Source organism: Protopterus annectens, chromosome 9.part0 (assembly GCF_019279795.1).
Source record: "Protopterus annectens isolate FY-2018-M chromosome 9.part0, PAN1.0, whole genome shotgun sequence".
NCBI lineage: Eukaryota > Metazoa > Chordata > Ceratodontiformes > Protopteridae > Protopterus > Protopterus annectens.
In genome coordinates this window covers 784,327,305-784,344,681 of record NC_056743.1, presented here as the reverse complement: position 1 = coordinate 784,344,681, position 17,377 = coordinate 784,327,305, and the positions used below count along the sequence as shown (strand labels likewise).

Sequence of the window (17,377 nt, the reverse complement as noted above, 5' to 3'; positions counted from 1 at the left end):
GTTTTAGATATTTTCTATCTCTACCCATTGGTAACCTTTTTAAGTACCATTGCTGGTACGAACCTTTCTCTTTACCCTTGTGGTATTCTTGGAATACCATTGCTGGTATTCCTTCCTCCTGTTCTTCCTAGTCTAGTTGGTGTGTGTGATTTTGAGTTTGTTGATGTATTCTGCGTGTATTTAAATCTTTTTTCTGACTTTGAATTGTGTTTACTTCTGAAGATGTCGGATAAGAAGGGTTTATATGGTTTCAAGCACTACCTCGTCTAATGGTAAACTACCTAATAGTGACGCTCATGATGATTTTGTTTATTGTTTGGGGGTGCCCCACCTTTTGGTGCAGCCTCCCTGTGGGATTTGCCAAAGTTTCAGCCAATGCACTCTGAACGAGCGCAGCACAAGAATGAACTTATTCTGAAGGGACTGCTTAAATCTCCCTTTTCAGAGGCCCTTTTTGTGATAGAGGCCCCAACCCCTCCTGCGAAAGTTAAGAAAAGACCCCATTTGGTTCCCACTTCACCCTCAGGTGACCAGGATAAGTCTGTGAAACCTAAAATTAAAAAGTTATCCTCTGGGCATAAATCTGCTTCCTCGGCACCGTCCTCATCTGCTCCGAGTACTTAGACTGTTGCTATATCAGTGACAGCTTCGTCACTGGCTCCGATACTGTCTCCAGCACAGACTATAGACCTCACCTCGTCTGGTACGACTTTGGCACCTGTGGCTGTGTCCATTTTGGCACAGTACACTCCTTCAATGCCTATCTCTGCAGTGATGATTGAACCTCCCGTTTCAGCTCCGAGTGCCCCCTTGGCACCGAGCTCTTTTACGACAAAACTGGATTTGACCCACTACTTTCTGTCTCTAAAGTAGAGACACCGGTGCTGGCAGATCATGCACCAAGGACCCGATGCTCTCCGTCCATAGACCCATTCCTGGGTCAAGTGTATAGCTCGTTCTTAGATCGACCTGACTCCCCGTCCGGAGTATCCACTCGATCCACCAGGAGCCTTTCAGAACTTGATGTGGTGTGTCTTGTGGAGCAACTGTTGGCAGCCAGGGGGATACTCACGCCTTCCAAGACCCATCCTCCGGTAGGACTTGGGTTGACCTCTCCATGGATTCCATCATATTCTCTTCCTTTGACCATTTCTGTTACAAAGCCTTCTGCTCTGACATCCTTCTCAGGGAACCCCCCCCCCCATCTTGGCACCTGTAGTGGACCTCACTGAAGCTTCGGATCTGTCTCTTTGGTCCTCTGTTCCCGCGGAACCGGTCCTTCCTTAGTCTTGTAATTGGGCGGTGGGCTCCTCGGTTCCGGGCATGTTTCCGTGTGGTCCTTCGGTCCCATCCTCTGTACCGGTAGCCTCATCTGCACCGATGCGGCTTGAGGCTCCATCCTGTGGAGCAGGTTTGACAGAGCGGGGTGTGACCCCGGTTCTCAGGTTGTCCTTCTTGGTTCCGAGCTCCCATCTCTTCAGGCAGGCCTGCTTTCCATGTGATGGAGAAGGCACTTGCTTCTGGAAGCATTCTGCCAACTTTGGAACCCCAGTTTTCTCCCCTGAGCTACAGCTGCCACTGGCTACGTCTCCAAGTGACTGGGCAGGAAAGCAGCAGGAAACCCCTGTTCAGGGTGCCCACTCTTCTGAGTCCTCCTCAGAAGCCCCCACGAAAGAGATCGTGCAAGTGGAAGCACGTTAATTCACCTGAGGAGTCCCTAACAGAAGACACGGGTTACGATGATGGTGAAGGGTCCCCACGGTCACCCCCCCGATGATGTCTCCTTCGGAGACATCCTTGAAATATTAAAGCAGAGGGGTGACTGGAAGCCCTCCAACCCTTCCTCTGAGGAGTCTGTGTTCCTGCAGGCTTTCCGTGACCAGCCATCTACCTTTTGGGTGATTCCACCTGCCGACAAGTTAGTGCAGCTCGTCGTGCAATGCACATGGAAGAACCCTGACTCTGTTGAGGAGATCCCTCGGAGACCTGAAAAAATTCTTTCCCCTCCGGAGGAGAACCCACATTGGTCCAGAGGTTTACCAGTCAACGCTATGTTGGTGGCGGCAGCCACGATAAAGGATCTCTCTGAAGAGAGTCCTGGTTTCTATTCGCCCAACAGTGAGTCCCAGGCCATGGACAGATTGGGGAAGCGAGTCCTTGCATCAGCGACCTTTGCCGTTCGGTCTCTGAACTATTTGGCACATTTTACAAGGCTCCAAAGAGACTTGATCTCAGACCTCTCTGGAACACTCGCAGGACAGGTGTCTGAAGAGGTACAGAACAAATTTGCCTTGCAGCTTGCTACATGCAACCGAAGGAGCAGCTAGAGCTGCGGGTTCAGGCATAGTTGTGAGACGTCATACCTGGATGCACATTTGTGACCTCATGGATCCCTTCAAGTCTCCCCTTCTGTATGCTTCAATCAAAGCATCTTCGCTTTTTGGTTCCAAAGTGAAGGACATGCTAGCCAGGTGTGAACAGGATGGCAAGACCCTGTCTGCTGTAGGCCTACGTTTTTCCAACCCTCAACGATCCTTTTCCAGGAACCAGAGGAGTGGGAACATGTGGCACAAAAATCTGTGTCCTTTCTGTACCGCAGGTGATGGTGATACCCCTAAGGGCAGAGGGGGTAACAATTCCGGGAGATACCCCTATAGAGGCAGAGGGGGTCCACGTAACCAAGGCTCCAGAGACCTTTCTCTGGGCAGTCTTACCAGCACTCCTGAAGAGCTGCCAGATTGCTTGCCTCTGGAAGCAGTTGGGGCTCGTTTCTCTCTGCACCAAGCTGCCTGGCACTCTTACCACCGATCGTTGGCTGCAAAGTATAATTAACAGAGGTTGCACCATTCCCCTTATTTCTTATCCGAAACCTCCAGCAAGACTTCCCGATGTTCCACCCAGTCAAAGGGAAGAGGCAGCTGCAGAAATAAAAAAAAAAAAGCTGTCGAGTCCTCCTACCAGTCTCACCAGACCATTGCGGATCCAGATCTCACTACGTTTATGTAAAACCTTTCTCAAAGGAGTTTCCCCACATCAGGCTCCCAGTCAGACATCCTATAGAGCCATGGAACCTCAAGTTAGTTCTACATCTTTGATTCAAACCCCCCCCCCTTTGAACCTGCAGCAGAGTGTGACCTGAAATTCTTGTCTTGGAAATCCTTGTTCTTGGTAGCCATTATGTCAGCCAGACTGGTTTTGGAGCTACAGGCGCTGCGCATCAGAAGACCCTATTTGGTCTTCCAGAAAAACAGTATCACTCCGGACGATCCCATCTTTCCACCCCAAGGTTGATTCTGACTTCTCCATCAATCAGTCCATTGACCTACTAGTGTTTTCTCCAAATTTTTCTAATTAAGGAGAGTACTGCCTACATTCCTTGGATGTACACACACAACTGAGATTCTGTTTAGACAGGACCAAAATTATGCGCAAGTCTGACCAACTTTTAATTTCTTTTTCAGGACCTTGCATGGGAAATTCTGTATCCAAGGTCACTTTATCAAAATGGCTAAGGGACTGCATACGTTTCTCTTACTCTTCTTCAAAAGAACCTATGCCACTGATTAAAGCCCATTCCACTAGATCTATGGCAACATCTTTATCTTTCCATTCCAGGGCTTCTATGGATGACATTTGCACAGCAGCCACTTGGGCTAACCCACTCACTGTTAATTCCACTATCACTAAATAAGATTTTAACTATTACCCCATTCCGTCTTTTTACAACTACCTCATTTTTAATTTCTTTTAAGAAATTAGGGGGATATCCCCTTCTTTCGAACATATTAATAAGTTTAAAATAAAAACGCCCAACAAACACAAGATAACTTCGCAGATGAAAATAAGTCCAAAGGCACAAAAAACGCTGCTCAGGTATGGCTCCAAAACTCACAAACGTCAGTCCAAAAGTTCAAAGCATAAAAATACTGGTAAGGTGAAGCTCAGGAATCTCACAAATTTCAGTCCATCAAAGAAACTTTCTGGCAGTACTGTCTTTATTGCAACACAAGCGCTTTCACAATCAGCTTCATCAGGTGATGAAGCTGATTGTGAAAGCGCTTGTGTTGCAATAAAGACAGATCCTGAGCTTCACCTTACCAGTATTTTTATGCTTTGAACTTTTGCATTGACGTTTGTGAGTTTTGGAGCAATATTAATAAGTTTATCACATTCTACTTGGAAGTCACCTTCATCTGACACCATTATAGCAATTCTAATAAACTGTCCCTTAACTAGGGATTTTTTCTGGTGAATCGGGTGCCAACTCCTAAAATGTAGTAGTATATTAGAATATGTGTGTTTCCTGTACAATTTAGAGACAAAAGTTTGGTTTGAATAATTCTTAAGTAAAGCGACATCCAAAAAATTCAATCTGTCTAGGTCAGAGTTTAAAGTAAATTCTAGGAATTCTGTAGTATTGTTAAGGTATTGAAAAAACTCATCTAGTTTATCCTTCCCACGTTTCCACAAAAGGGCTATGTCGTCCAAGTATCGACCATACAGGACCCAATGGTCCTTGTAACATGAGTTCATAATAAATTCCTCCTCCCAGTGTGCCAAAACAAAGTTAGCAAACACTGGGGCACAACATGCTCCCATGGCCACCCCTTGAGACTGTTGAAAGAGGTGCCCATCGAAGCTCAGAAAATTATTTTCTAATACAAATTCCATACAGGTCCTTATGGCATGATTGATGTCAAAACCAAAATCCGAATGCCTACAGAGATATTCATAAAACCTGTCCAGCCTCTCCTCATGTGGGATTACCGAAAAAAGATCTTTGATATCCAAGGTAATCATAATAAGATCATCAACATACATATCTGGATGTATTCTACCTAGAAAATCCCATGAATCTTTAATAATCCAAGGGGTCTTCTCCGCTATTCCTTTCAGTTGATGGTCCACATATTTGGCCAACCCATACGTTTTTGACGCTTTGGCATCCACTATGAGACGTAAGGGGGGATTCTGGATGGATTTATGAATCTTTGGGATGCCAAAGATGGTGTGAGTGCTAGGAGTCTTACAATCCAAATAATCATGTATTTCAATACTAATCTGTCGGTTAAGTAACAATTCCTCAATAGTCAGCTCGATGTTTCTATAAGCTAGATTCACCTCATTAATAGACACTTCACAATAAGTGTTAGTGTACAATAAATCAAGCATTTTACTGTTGTAGTCCAAATTATAGATAATTACCAGCCCTCCCCCTTATCGGGTATCATAAGTCTGATATTGTTGTTACTAATAATGTCTTGCAACAACCGTTGTTATTTTTCATCCAAATTAGCATAGCCCCTACAGTTGTTATTAGGAATAATTTTCCTAAATTCATTTTCACATAGTGTCTCATAAATGTGTAGTAGTGGGTGAACAGGTGGAATAAAATTGCTTGGACTATGCAGCTGGTGGACATTATCAAAATTAGTAATATTGCCAAAAAACAACCCTAAGTTTAATTTCCTAATGTACATTTTAAGGTTCAAAATACAAAATACCAGAAAGAACATTTTGCTCAATCAAACGATATGTACTATTGTCACTCAGCATGTTCAACATCATTTCATTATACATAGAGGCATCTAGTAACACGACGCCTCCCCCTTTATCAGCTGGTTGGATAATCAAATTGGTGTCATGAGATAAGTCAAAAAGGGAACGCCACTCATTAACATCTAAATTATAATACAAGTTTTTAGGTGTAACATCTGAAAAATATTCATAAAAGTCCTGTTCACATACTTGAACAAAACACTCAATATTAGAAGGAAGAGCAGGTATGAATGTACTTTTACGTTTTGAGTTGATTTTTTGAATCAGTCCCATTAGCATCATTAAACAGCAGCTTCAGGGATAAATTCCTTGCAAAAAAACGTAAATCAGTCAGTAGCTCAGGGAGATTACTGCTTTGTGAGGGAATTAAGGAAAGACCTCTATTCAGTAAGGCCACCTCACTAGAGCTCAAAACATGGCTCAAAAGATTAAATACAAGTTTATTTAGTTCTGGTTCCTTCTCCTTACCTCCATGGTCTCGCCTGAAAATTTTCTTTTCCGTCTTCCCCGACTGCTGGATCTCGCTTGTGGCTTGATGCGATATTGTATTGGGAGGGGTAAAAAAACATTAATAACTTTCCCAGGTGCCACTTTTGGTCTAGCACCATTCTTGTTAGACGAGAACTGCTCCTCCAACGCTTGTTGATTAGGGGGTAGAGTATCCATTACTGGCATAGCGTCAGTCGTCGTACTTCCTACGCTGGTTATGTTCAGATTCTCCTGCGTAGCCATTCTCATGGAATTTAAAGGGACAGTTGCAGGAATCTGTAATTCACCATCTGCATTATGGTGATGGTTTTGCACATGCATATGGTCATTACGTTGACAATTAATTTTTGGCCATACAAAGACCTGTCCAGACAAAAAATCTCGATAGTCTCTTTGTAATTTTTTAGATTTTATTTGTTGTAGTTTGTCACGGTATGCCATAACTTGCATGTACATGGTGTCTATTTTTTTCTCATAAACTTCACCTTTATAATGATTACATAGATCTCTATGCAGAGTCTCTATTTTAATAGTGAGTTCATTTTCAATGGGTGAGAAATAATCTATAAGAAGTTTCATATATTGATTGCTTAAGTCCAGATTTAATTGTTGCCATTTCTTCAGTAACTCAGGGTGGCTATCACCATATGTCGGCATGCATAATACTCGCATGCCTCGCGGTACTATATGGAAGTGAAGGCTTGCTTCCATATGTCTTCTTTGCCAAATCAATCTGTGTAGCTTATATAAATCATTCTCAAGTTCTCGTAAATTATCATAGAACTCACTAAAGTTCTCTATAGTACCTGGATTAGTAGAAACACTGGGTTGGTGCAAGTCCATACTTGGCAACGGATTGACGCATTGCTGTAAAATGTTGCTCCATTTACCATTGGGACTCCTTGTCCCAGGATTATAGTCAAGTTCCACTACTGGGGTCTCCATCGCGTGTAGGCAGCAAAAACCCAAAAGTAGAAAGAGAACAAATAATATAAAGACAAGGAATGCCACCATCCATAGGTCTCCAACTGAAAAACAGAACAGTATCCACAAAACAGTAGCAGGTAGGGACCACCACGATGGAATAAAAGATATAAACTATTTTTATTATATAAAACAAGCGCTTTCACGTGTATACAACACACATCTTCAGGTTTCAACACTAATACTCAACAAAAACTCTTATATACACTTATTAGTCAGTTATTTCATTGATTGATGTAGAGATTGAGCAGGCTGTTAAACTAATTAAAGCAGCATAGTAGAATGAAATAATGACTCATGTTATCTAACCTAAGGCAAAACCAGCCTAAGGTGATTCACTCAAGCCATTATCGGATCAAGATGTTTGTAAAACATTAGGGGACAAATCGGTTATTGTCTATAAGAAAGATCATAGTTTTAAAACAATCTTAGAAAGGCAGAAGAGGGAGACTAAATCTAGTGGATGCCTTAAATGTGGCAGGTGTGGACAATGTCCTTTTGTCATGGAGGTGGATTTTATTTATATTAAGAATTTTGGTTGAATTTACCCTAGCAAGAACTTTTCGTGTTATTCGAAAAAGGTGGTAAATATTGCTAAGTGCTGTGTTTGCAATGTATTTTATGTGGGCAAAACAAAAAGGGCCTTTAAGCAGACAATATATGAGCCAGTGCTATGTAGAACAATTTCCTACACATTTGTTTAGGTTTTTTGCCATTGACCGTGTGGACTTAGGACCTAGGGCTGGTCCTGAAGATGATTATTTAGAGCTGTTGGAGTTAAAATGGCAAGTTAAGTTGAATGCAGGCTGATATCCTGGCCTTAATGAGCGCATTAGTCTCATGCCCCTTTTAAAGCTTAGAGCTATGTTTTGTATTTAAATGGCATCATCAGCATTCTCAAATGAGTTTTAATGTGTAATTGTTGGCACTCATAGTATGTATAAAAATATATAAAAAAATATGCATTTATATTTACACTTATGTGATTACTTATATATATATATATATATATATATATATATATATATATATATATTCAATTTTTCGAATGTTTTTAATACGTTAATATTGCTTTTATTTAGTGTACTATTCATTAAGCTTATAATAGTTGGTTATACAGATTTTTACTACTGGCAATGTGGTTTAATTTTTAATAGCAGGATGTGACATCAGGGCATCTGTGTGGGGGAGGGTATTTGAATATCTTTAATTGTGTAATGTTCATTCTGATGAAGTTGGTGTTACCGACAAAAGCGCTTAATCAATGTGGAGGTTATTGGTGCGGACTTATTTACCAGTGTGGGTTTCATTATTCTTTGGATTAAAGTGCGTTTCCAAGCACCCCGCTGAGTGGTCTGTCTAGTACTGTTCTTCCTTTTGTACTTAACTGTCTTCTGGTCAGCTCTCGTACTCCCTTCCTTCTCATTTCTGTTAAAACAGTGATAAAGGTTTCACAGGTACAGTCTTTCTGTGGTCTTTATTACCAGTAAAACAAGAAGCAGAATCTCTCTGTTTCACAGCTCAGTTTTTGTTGGACAATCTTTTGCATTTCCTCCTCTGCATGTAATTCATCAAAAAATTATTTTGTCCTTCCAGGAAAGAATACCTTGAAGACAGCTGGGCACAACAGCTTGAATCTCACACCTGTGTCTCCACAGTATGTGAATAGTGGAATGAATTTACTCCTCTTCTGCCTGAATAGTGGAATGAATTTACTTCTCTTCTGCCTGTGTATAAGGAGTAATCATTCTCCGCAAACACTATTGTCTCCCACTTTTAGTATTTTGGCCTTCTGCCACAGTTTTGTCAAAATCAACTCCTCCTGCTGGTAGGATTGCATCTTTACTATTACAGGTCTAGGTTGATTTCTCATAGGCAGGTTAGGAGCATACACACAATGTGCCCTTTCACTAACAACTCCTGCTGTGGAATACCAATCCAATTGCTTATTTGTGCTTTTATAAAATTAATCTTCCAGCTTCTCTGGTATAGCTGAAACTCAGGATGTTATGTGATCCTATCTCGCCTACATTCTGAATGATGGGTTCGGAGCCGATCCCTCGGCTCCGACTCGGCACGCTTATGCCAAAGAGCGAAGTCTCTTATTGGCTGAGCTTACTATATCCCAGGATGCACCACTGCCAGTCCCCCAGATCTCGTTTGCCGCTTCCCTGCAAAGACGTGGTCTCGAGCTGGCTGGGCTGAGTAGCTTTTATTAACTACTTTTTCTGTCAGTTTTTTGCTCTTTTATATCACAAAAGCCGTTTTAACGGCTATCGCTGCCTTTGTGTACGTGTGAGTTGTGAAATTTGTTGTGTGTGATTGGGTTGAGTTTGTTTCGGCCCCCCTTACAATCCAGGGCCTTTTCGGTCAACCTTGTACTGAAGTTTTTAGTGCTTTAAAGTTCCCGGTCATTACAGCTAAGGTTGTGTGTTACACTTTTACTGTAAGCCTTGGGTTTTTTGTCACGTTTAATTTATAGTTGTTAAATTTCCTGTCAGAAATTGTTTAACATCATGTCTCAAACCCCTAGGCCTTCGGGCTTTAAAAAATGTTCTAAATGTGCTTTTAAGATGTCTGTTACTGATGACCATCTACTTTGTGTATATTGTTTAGGGGCAAAGCACTTGCAGGAGTCATGCAGCGTATGTCACGCTTTTTCCTCAAGGGTCCTCCAGGAGAGGAAAAATAAATTGATTCTCAAGGGTTAATTAAACCCTCTTTTGAAGAAGCCTTGTCTTCCTCTCCGGCTCCTGCCAAAAAGAAAAGGGCTTCGGTTCCGACCAGTCCGTCGGATCCGACTGCCAAGAGACCTAGGCAGGCCTCTCCTTCGGCTCCAAAGACTTGAGCCGAGGTCGAACGGTCTGCCTCGATGCCTCCAGTATCGACTCCTCGGGCTTCGGAGCCGATGGCTGGGGCATCGAGAGGCGGGTCACCTTCGTCGGCTCCACTGCTCGGAGCCGACAAGGGTCGCCCGCTCAGACACTTCCTCCTCAGCGCCGAAGTCTACCTCGGCACCGATGGAATCTGGTGTGTGTTTCCTCGGCCGATTCTCATCGAGTCGCCTGAGCCGGTCCCCTAGTCCCTTGGGGCCGAGGAGAGGTCTTCTCGAACCCGTTCTGTTTCCTCTCGGTCTTCGAGAATGTCGGATTCTGATATAGACAGGGTGCTCCAAAGACTGTTCCAGTCCCCAGTCTTCCAAAAATTTGTTTCGGTTCCGACCCAGTTGGCTTCGGAGCCGATGACCATGACCCACCCCATTGCCATTCCTCCTCCGACTGCTTCGGCTCCGTCGGAGCCAGGTGCTCTTGGAGCCGGTGGAGATCTCAGGGTCGGCTCCGACCCTTACTCCAACCGGGCCTCGGGTCCGAGTTTGGTACGGACTTCTTCGGCTGGACCCGAGGGTGATGTTTCGGGACCTATGCTTTCGGTTCCGAGCCTCCCTCTCGGTGCTTCGGCTGCGGGACTTCCGTCTACCATCATGGCTCCGGAGACCGGACACTCCCAGGATTCTGGGGGTCCGGCTTTCAGGGCCATGAGGAGTGCCTTGGCCAAATCCTCTTCGGCCATCTCTCCGGTTTTACCAGCACCTTCCCTGGGCGTGGAGACTGGGTCTTTGGCAGTTCCCCTGTCCGTAGCCAGCGGAGCCCCGAGGCCTGAGGTTACCCCCAGTGGGGGTTCCCCTCCTCCTGAGGGTTCTTCGGAGTTGTCTTCAGAGGAACCCCCAAGGAAGAGATCGTGCAAGAGGAAGCACGTGGACTCCCCCGAGTCTATTACATCGGACACTGATATGGATGATGCGGAGGGGTCCCCTAAGTCGTCCTCGGATGATGTCTCTTTTGCAGACATCTTAGAGATCCTCAAACAACGAGGCGGCTGGATGTCCAAACCCCCCTCTGCGGACGAATCAGTGCTCCTCAAGGCCTTTGGGGCTCAGCCCTCCGCCTCCTGGGTGTCTCCGCCCTTCGAGCTTCTGGATTTAGTTTGTCGAAGGGCGTGGGAACATCCGGATACCGTGGAACCAGTCCCTTCTCGTCCAAACAAATTCTTATCTGCTCCCCCCGAGAAGGAGTTCCTTACTAAAGGCGTGGCTGTAGATGCCATGGTGGTGGCATCTGCTACACAACAGGACGTGGCAGAGGCTTCAACGTCCATCCATCCTCCTAATAAGGAGTCTAGGAGTATGGATAGGTGCGGAAGCGCACCCTGACTTCAGCGGCCTTTACCTTAAGGTCTCTGAATTATTTGGCACATTTTACCAGGCTTCAGAGGGATCTGGTCAAGGAGTTGTCAGATTCCCTCTCGGGTAACCTACCTGAGCAGCTAGCCCAGTCCGTTAGCTCTCAGTTGGCTATCCTTACGTCAATTGCTAACTCGTCCATGAGGCTCATTTCCTATGTGGCCGAAGGCGGTAGAGCGGCAGGCACAGGCGTGGCTCATTGAGACAAGCCTGGCTCCGCTTGTGTCAATTTCGGAGGCCTTCAAGTCTTCCTTCGCCGACGCTCCCTTTGATGGGTCCTCATTGTTTGGACCCAAGGTGAAAGACACCCTTACCGCTGTGAGCAAGAGGGAAAACGTTATCTGCCGTGGGGCCCGTTATTCCACTCCCTTTCGGCCTTACCCCAAGGCCAAAGGAGGGGGAAAATGTGGTTCGAAAATCTCGCAAGTTTTTCTCCCAACAGCAGGAAGATTCCCGTCCAGAGGCAGAGGCGGGAAATTTTTCAGGAGACGCCGTCCCAGAGGCGGCAGAGGGCCCGCAATTCTGGAGACCGCGAGTCCTTTCGTGGCTCTTCAGCCTCCCACACGTCATGAGGGATTGCCCGGCTGTGCTGCTCGAGCCAGTCGGGTGTCGTTGCCAAGCACCTAAAAGCCTGGGAGTCAATCACTCAGGACAGATGGGTGCCGGATCATTGCCGGAGGTTACACCATCCCATTCACATTCTACCCCCGTCCAAAAGAATCCCGGACCCACCACCCAGTCAAAGGGAAATGGCAGCCGCAGAAGCTTTAAAGCTGCTAGAAAAGGAGTCATCCAACGGTCCCCACAGACCAGATCGGATCAGGAAATTACTCCAGGTTCTTTTAGTGCCAAAAAGACAGGGGACCTGAGACCAATATTGGATCTCAGCAGACTGAACCAATCCGTCCACGAAATCCAAATTCGAATGGTCACGTTACAATCCATTCTCCCATTGTTGGAGAAGGATGTTTGGATGTGCTCCATAGACCTCAAGGACGCCTATTATCACATACCGATACATCAGGCGTCCAGAAGGTATCTGCGCTTCAGCCTGGGAGTCAGTCATTACCAATTTTGCGCTCTGCCCTTTGGTCTCACCACAGCCCCAGGGTGTTCACCAAGTGTTTGGCAGTAGTGACGGCTCACCTGAGAAGTCTTGGATTCCAAGTGTTTCCCTATCTGGACGACTGGCTCCTGACTGCCACCACCAGGCATCTACTAATGGACAACCTCAAAGCCACCATCTCCCTGGGTGTTACCCTGGGGATTACATTCAATTGGTCAAAGTCTGTCTTGCTGCCCTCTCAGCGCATAAAGTTCATAGGAGCAGAGATAGACTCAAGATTGATGCGTCTTTCTTCCTGCCGAAAGGATCCAAACTTTACAGGGCCAAGTTCAAGCTCTGATCTCGAGATCCAAAGCCCCAGCCAGGATGGTCCTACAGGTTCTAGGCTCAATGTCTGCCACGGTACTTTTAGTTCCTCTAGCAAGGTTACACATGAGGATTCTTCAGTGGCTCTTGTCAACTCAATGGTCCTTTCAGGATCTTCCCCTCAATCACCACATCATGATTACGGAAGTATGCAAAGGGACCTTCGCTGGTGGCTTCAAACATCCAACTTGGATCAGGGAAAACCCTTTGTTCTCCCTCCAGTGGTTACCCTGACGACAGATGCCTCCCAGATAGGGTGGGGGGGGCATTGTCTGGGCAGGCTAGTTCAGGGCTCCTGGCTTCCGGACGAAGCTCTTCTCCACATCAACGTGTTGGAAATGAGGGCTGTACTTCTATCCCTACAGGCCTTACACAAGTTTCTTCCTCAGGGCATCATCGCCATCCACACAGACAACATGTCGGTGGTTTGGTATCTGAACAAACAAGGAGGGACCAGATCGTATCCCCTTTGCAGAGAGGCCATGAGAGTGTGGGAATGGGCTGTAGCTACCAACCGCTTCTTGGTAGCGACCCACATCCCGGGAAAGTCAAATATATTGGCGGACAAATTAAGCAGGACAATTCTCTCTCCTCACGAATGGTCTCTAAACCGCACAGTAGCAGCCCAGGTTTTCAAGAGATGGGGGACGCCATGCTGCGACCTATTTGCAACTCCACAAAACACCAAGTGCCAAAGGTTCTTCTCCTTGATTCCACATCAGGAAGTACCAGCCATGGATGCTCTAGCACAACCTTGGCCAACAGGGCTACTTTATGCCTTTCCTCCAATACCACTCCTCCCCAGCAGAATACACTCTCCATAAATTGGATGTTCACAGGCAATTACGTTTTTATTTAGACAGGACTCAGCAACTTCGTAAGTCAGACCAGTTGTTTGTGTCCTTCTCAGATAATAAATTGGGCCAAACCATCACGAAAGCTACAATCTCAAAATGGATCAGAGATTGCATAACTCAGGCCTATTCTTCTTCGAATAAACATCTTACATCATCTATCAAAGCTCATTCTACCAGAGCTATGGCTACTTCTATAGCTTTTCATTCCAAGCTCGCTATATCGGAAATTTGTGCTGCGGCTACTTGGTCCAACCCGCACACTTTCATTTCCCACTACAAATTGGATGTGGCATCTAAAGGACGAGCATCATTTGGTTCCACGGTACTCAGGAGTGTTTTCCAGTGAGCCACCCAGGATTCAGGTGCTAGGGACGCTGTCCCATCATTCAGAATGTAGGCGAGATAGGATCACATAACATCTTTTAGTTATGTACTCACCATAACTTCAGATGTTTGGGATCCATCTACATTCCTGATACCCGCCTTCCCCTGCCTTGCAGATCAGAAGAGATGGAGCGGTTTTGAGCTCCACTGTTTTTATCTTGTTTCATCTGACGATGTTATATAAGCAGGGTATGCATGTGTGCATGTATGCGGACAAACTAGATCTGGGGGATTGGCAGTGGTGCATCCTGGGATATAGTAAGCTCAGCCAATAAGAGACTTCGCTCTTTGGCATAAGCGTGCCGAGTCGAGGGATCGGCTCCGAACCCATCATTCAGAATGTAGGCGAGATGGATCCCAAACATCTGAAGTTATGGTGAGTACATAACTAAAAGTTTTCCCTACGTCCTCTAATTATATATATATATATATATATATATATATATATATATATTTGTAACATTTTTTCCTGAGCAGTCTTGTATTCAGCCAGTCTTCTCTTCATTTCAACCTCTTGATTTTTGCAGCTTTTTCACTTAATCTGAAAATCTGTTTAAAGCCTCTTCCTTTTTTCCCAGCCTTTTGTTGTTTGTGTCGATATACTCTGTCAGTGTTTCGTTTATTTAACCAGGTCTTTGTGCAGTTGTCTTATATCTTCCTTCAGGCTACTGGAAGTCATGTTTGGAGGTTGCATTGCTTTTTACTGAACAGCTGCAGAACTTTCCCGAGTCAGTGTTTGTTCCTTCTTTTTTGTAACTGATTTTTTTCTAGGTGCTTTGCATTTCTTTTTTCCTAGCATCCAGGCTGTACACTTACTAGTTACTGAAATTTACCCATAAACACAAAGTTCTACTGGCCTTCTCTGCTGTTTGTTTTTAAACTGGGTGAGCTAGACTTAAGCTTTTACTCAATGTGCAGCCATTTTGGAAGTCCTCAACTTCACTGTCTTTGAGGAGAGGTCATTATAACTGTAAAACTTTCCTGTCTCCCTCTTCCTGTATAAGGATGCATACACACTTTCATAATGGTTATGACAGTTTGTTAAAGGTTTTGTAATTTTATTGAATTTTACTTTATGCCCAGACCTAGTGATATCATTTGATCTTTGCCTGCCATAAGCACAATTCCTTGCAGGACCTGCCAGAAATGAAAAAAAAAGCAGGGTGTCAGTGATGTACAAGTCTCATGTCAGCTGCATCAGTACCTTTGAAGGTGTATGACCAGCATCTCTCTTTGCAAGGAAGGTAACTACCACGGAGAAAAAAATGTCTGTAAGCCTAACTATATGATGCAGAGGTATGTAGCCTTTTCTCTGATTCTTAGGTCTGGCACTTTAGGAGCCAGGCTGGCATGGGGAGAAGTGAAGGTGTATTGCTCACTCTCCACTCCTGGGAGTTAAGAAGAGGTGTGCTCACTTGGGAAGACGCATAGTCTGTGCAATTTGGTGGAAACTGGGGAAGTCGTGCTTCCCAGGGAGGAGCAGGGCTGCTTGAAAGGAATACCCCTTGCAGATGTGACGGGATGGCCTCTGGAGTCAGTGTATTGCTTTCCCCCTTTTTGGTGGTGTCCAAGTTGTGTGCGAATGTTTAGGGTGCAAACAGAAAAGCTGAATCACCCCGGGGGTGCATAAAAGGTGGTCTGCCCCTGGCCAGTCCTTGTCTGGATTAAAGAACTAGAAAGTAGGTAAATCATGTGCTATAATTTACTGCTGATGACCTCTCCTCATAGATCTTCTGTTATAAGCACTTTAACCAAATATACTTTCTCATCATAGGAATGTAGTTCAAGTAACTGAGCATTTCTAGACCATATATTTTAAGTTGGGTGCTAACCAAAGCAGACTTTCACAATTAAAATACTTTCTGATTTTTTTTTTTGTCTGTTTGAATGGTAATGATTTTTTTTTTGTAGTGTGGGTGCATATGAGCACAAGTGCGCGTGTGTGTGCGTGTGTGTGTGCGCGCGCGCGCGTGTGTGTGTGTGTGTGTGTGTGTGTGTGTGTGTGTATATATATATATAAGTGCGTGTATATTTTTATATCTGTTTATATATATATTTAAAATATGTAAATACATATATATAAATACACACACACGCACGGTGTGTGTGTGTGTGTGTGTGTGCGCGTGTAGATATATGTATGAATGCATATAGAGACATATTGAGAGAGGGCACATATGCTTCTGTAAATTATGTAACATACCATGTTTAAGCAACAAATGTTGTTTTATTCCCTTCCCAGGCACTGGTTAAGATATTCTCTGGTCGGACCCCCATGCTGTACAGTTACCAGGCTTCTCTCCCACGTCTTCCTGTACCTGCGGTTAAAGATACCATGCAGAGGGTGAGTAGATATAAAAGTCTAACAGGACCTGAGTCTGTTTTGTTTTATAGGAGGGCTTAAGGGTTTGTGACTGGGGATCAATTTGTTGCATGCTGAAGATTATGCCATACTCACAGGATAAGATCTACTTTTAGTTGTGTTTTATATAAATTAATGGACACTTGAGCAGTCTGTTTATAACGTACATAATTTAGTTTATGTTGATTTTAGTGAAATACACAAGCATTGAATCACAGGTGATTGATGCTGGCATTTTGAAAATCTGTATTTAAAAAAAAAAAAAAAAAAAAAACAGCTTTTGCAATCTGTTAACCAAAACCCTGCCATTAAATTCAGAATACTTTTTCCATAACACTATCAGTATTCAGATAGAGTTTTTCCTAAGGTAAGGTGTAGAATTTAGGGCTAGGGGATAGGGTCCTCCCTCAGCACTTCCTTGCTAACGCATGCTAAACCTAGCACTGTCGCTGCCCCATACCCCTACATTTCACCTGACCAAACCCTTTGTGTAATGTTACCACTGTAGCAAATACACCACATAGAGCAATACACGTGCACAAACACTGTCCTGCTACCTGTGCCGTACTCATACACTAACTTCCAAACACTTGCTATCACAATCCTACCTTCTAGTGCCAAAATCCTTGGGTATTTCCAGAAGTTCTGGCACTAAAATCCCAAATCCATGTTTAGCCTACCCATATGGCAGTTAATCTTTGACATCTGCAATACTTCACAATGGCAACTCTCTTCAGATTTCCCAAGTAGTTTACTTTGTCAAGAAACTGAAGGTTTGATAGAGAATGACACCCATTTTATATGTGTGTGTGTGTGTGTGTGTGTGTGTGTGTGTGTGTGAAAATGTTTTACAGAACGAGTCTGTAAATGTTAAAATGTATTCTTAGCAGAGACCCGGAAGTTTTTCTGACGTAACTGCAGCTCCGAGACTGTGAAGCACGTATGCTATTTCAGTGAAAGGAAGAACTAGTTGAAATAGACCAATCCTGTGCCATCCATCTTTCCAGGAGGACCATTTTGTATGCATCAGTATAGATAAAAGAAGTTAGGTAATCGGTAGAGGGTTTAGG

General features: G+C 44.3%; 1 protein-coding gene across 4 annotated transcripts in view; it reads left to right on the top strand.

The window, feature by feature from the left end:
* Positions 1–17,377, top strand: part of CPT1C (carnitine palmitoyltransferase 1C) — a 1,701,035-nt gene that overhangs the window by 345,746 nt on the left and 1,337,912 nt on the right. For all 4 annotated transcript variants that reach the window (XM_044083414.1, XM_044083412.1, XM_044083411.1 and 1 more), the window contains exon 5: positions 16,188–16,289. In XM_044083414.1, the coding sequence (XP_043939349.1) occupies positions 16,188–16,289 (102 nt within the window). The remainder of the gene's footprint in view (positions 1–16,187; positions 16,290–17,377) is intronic.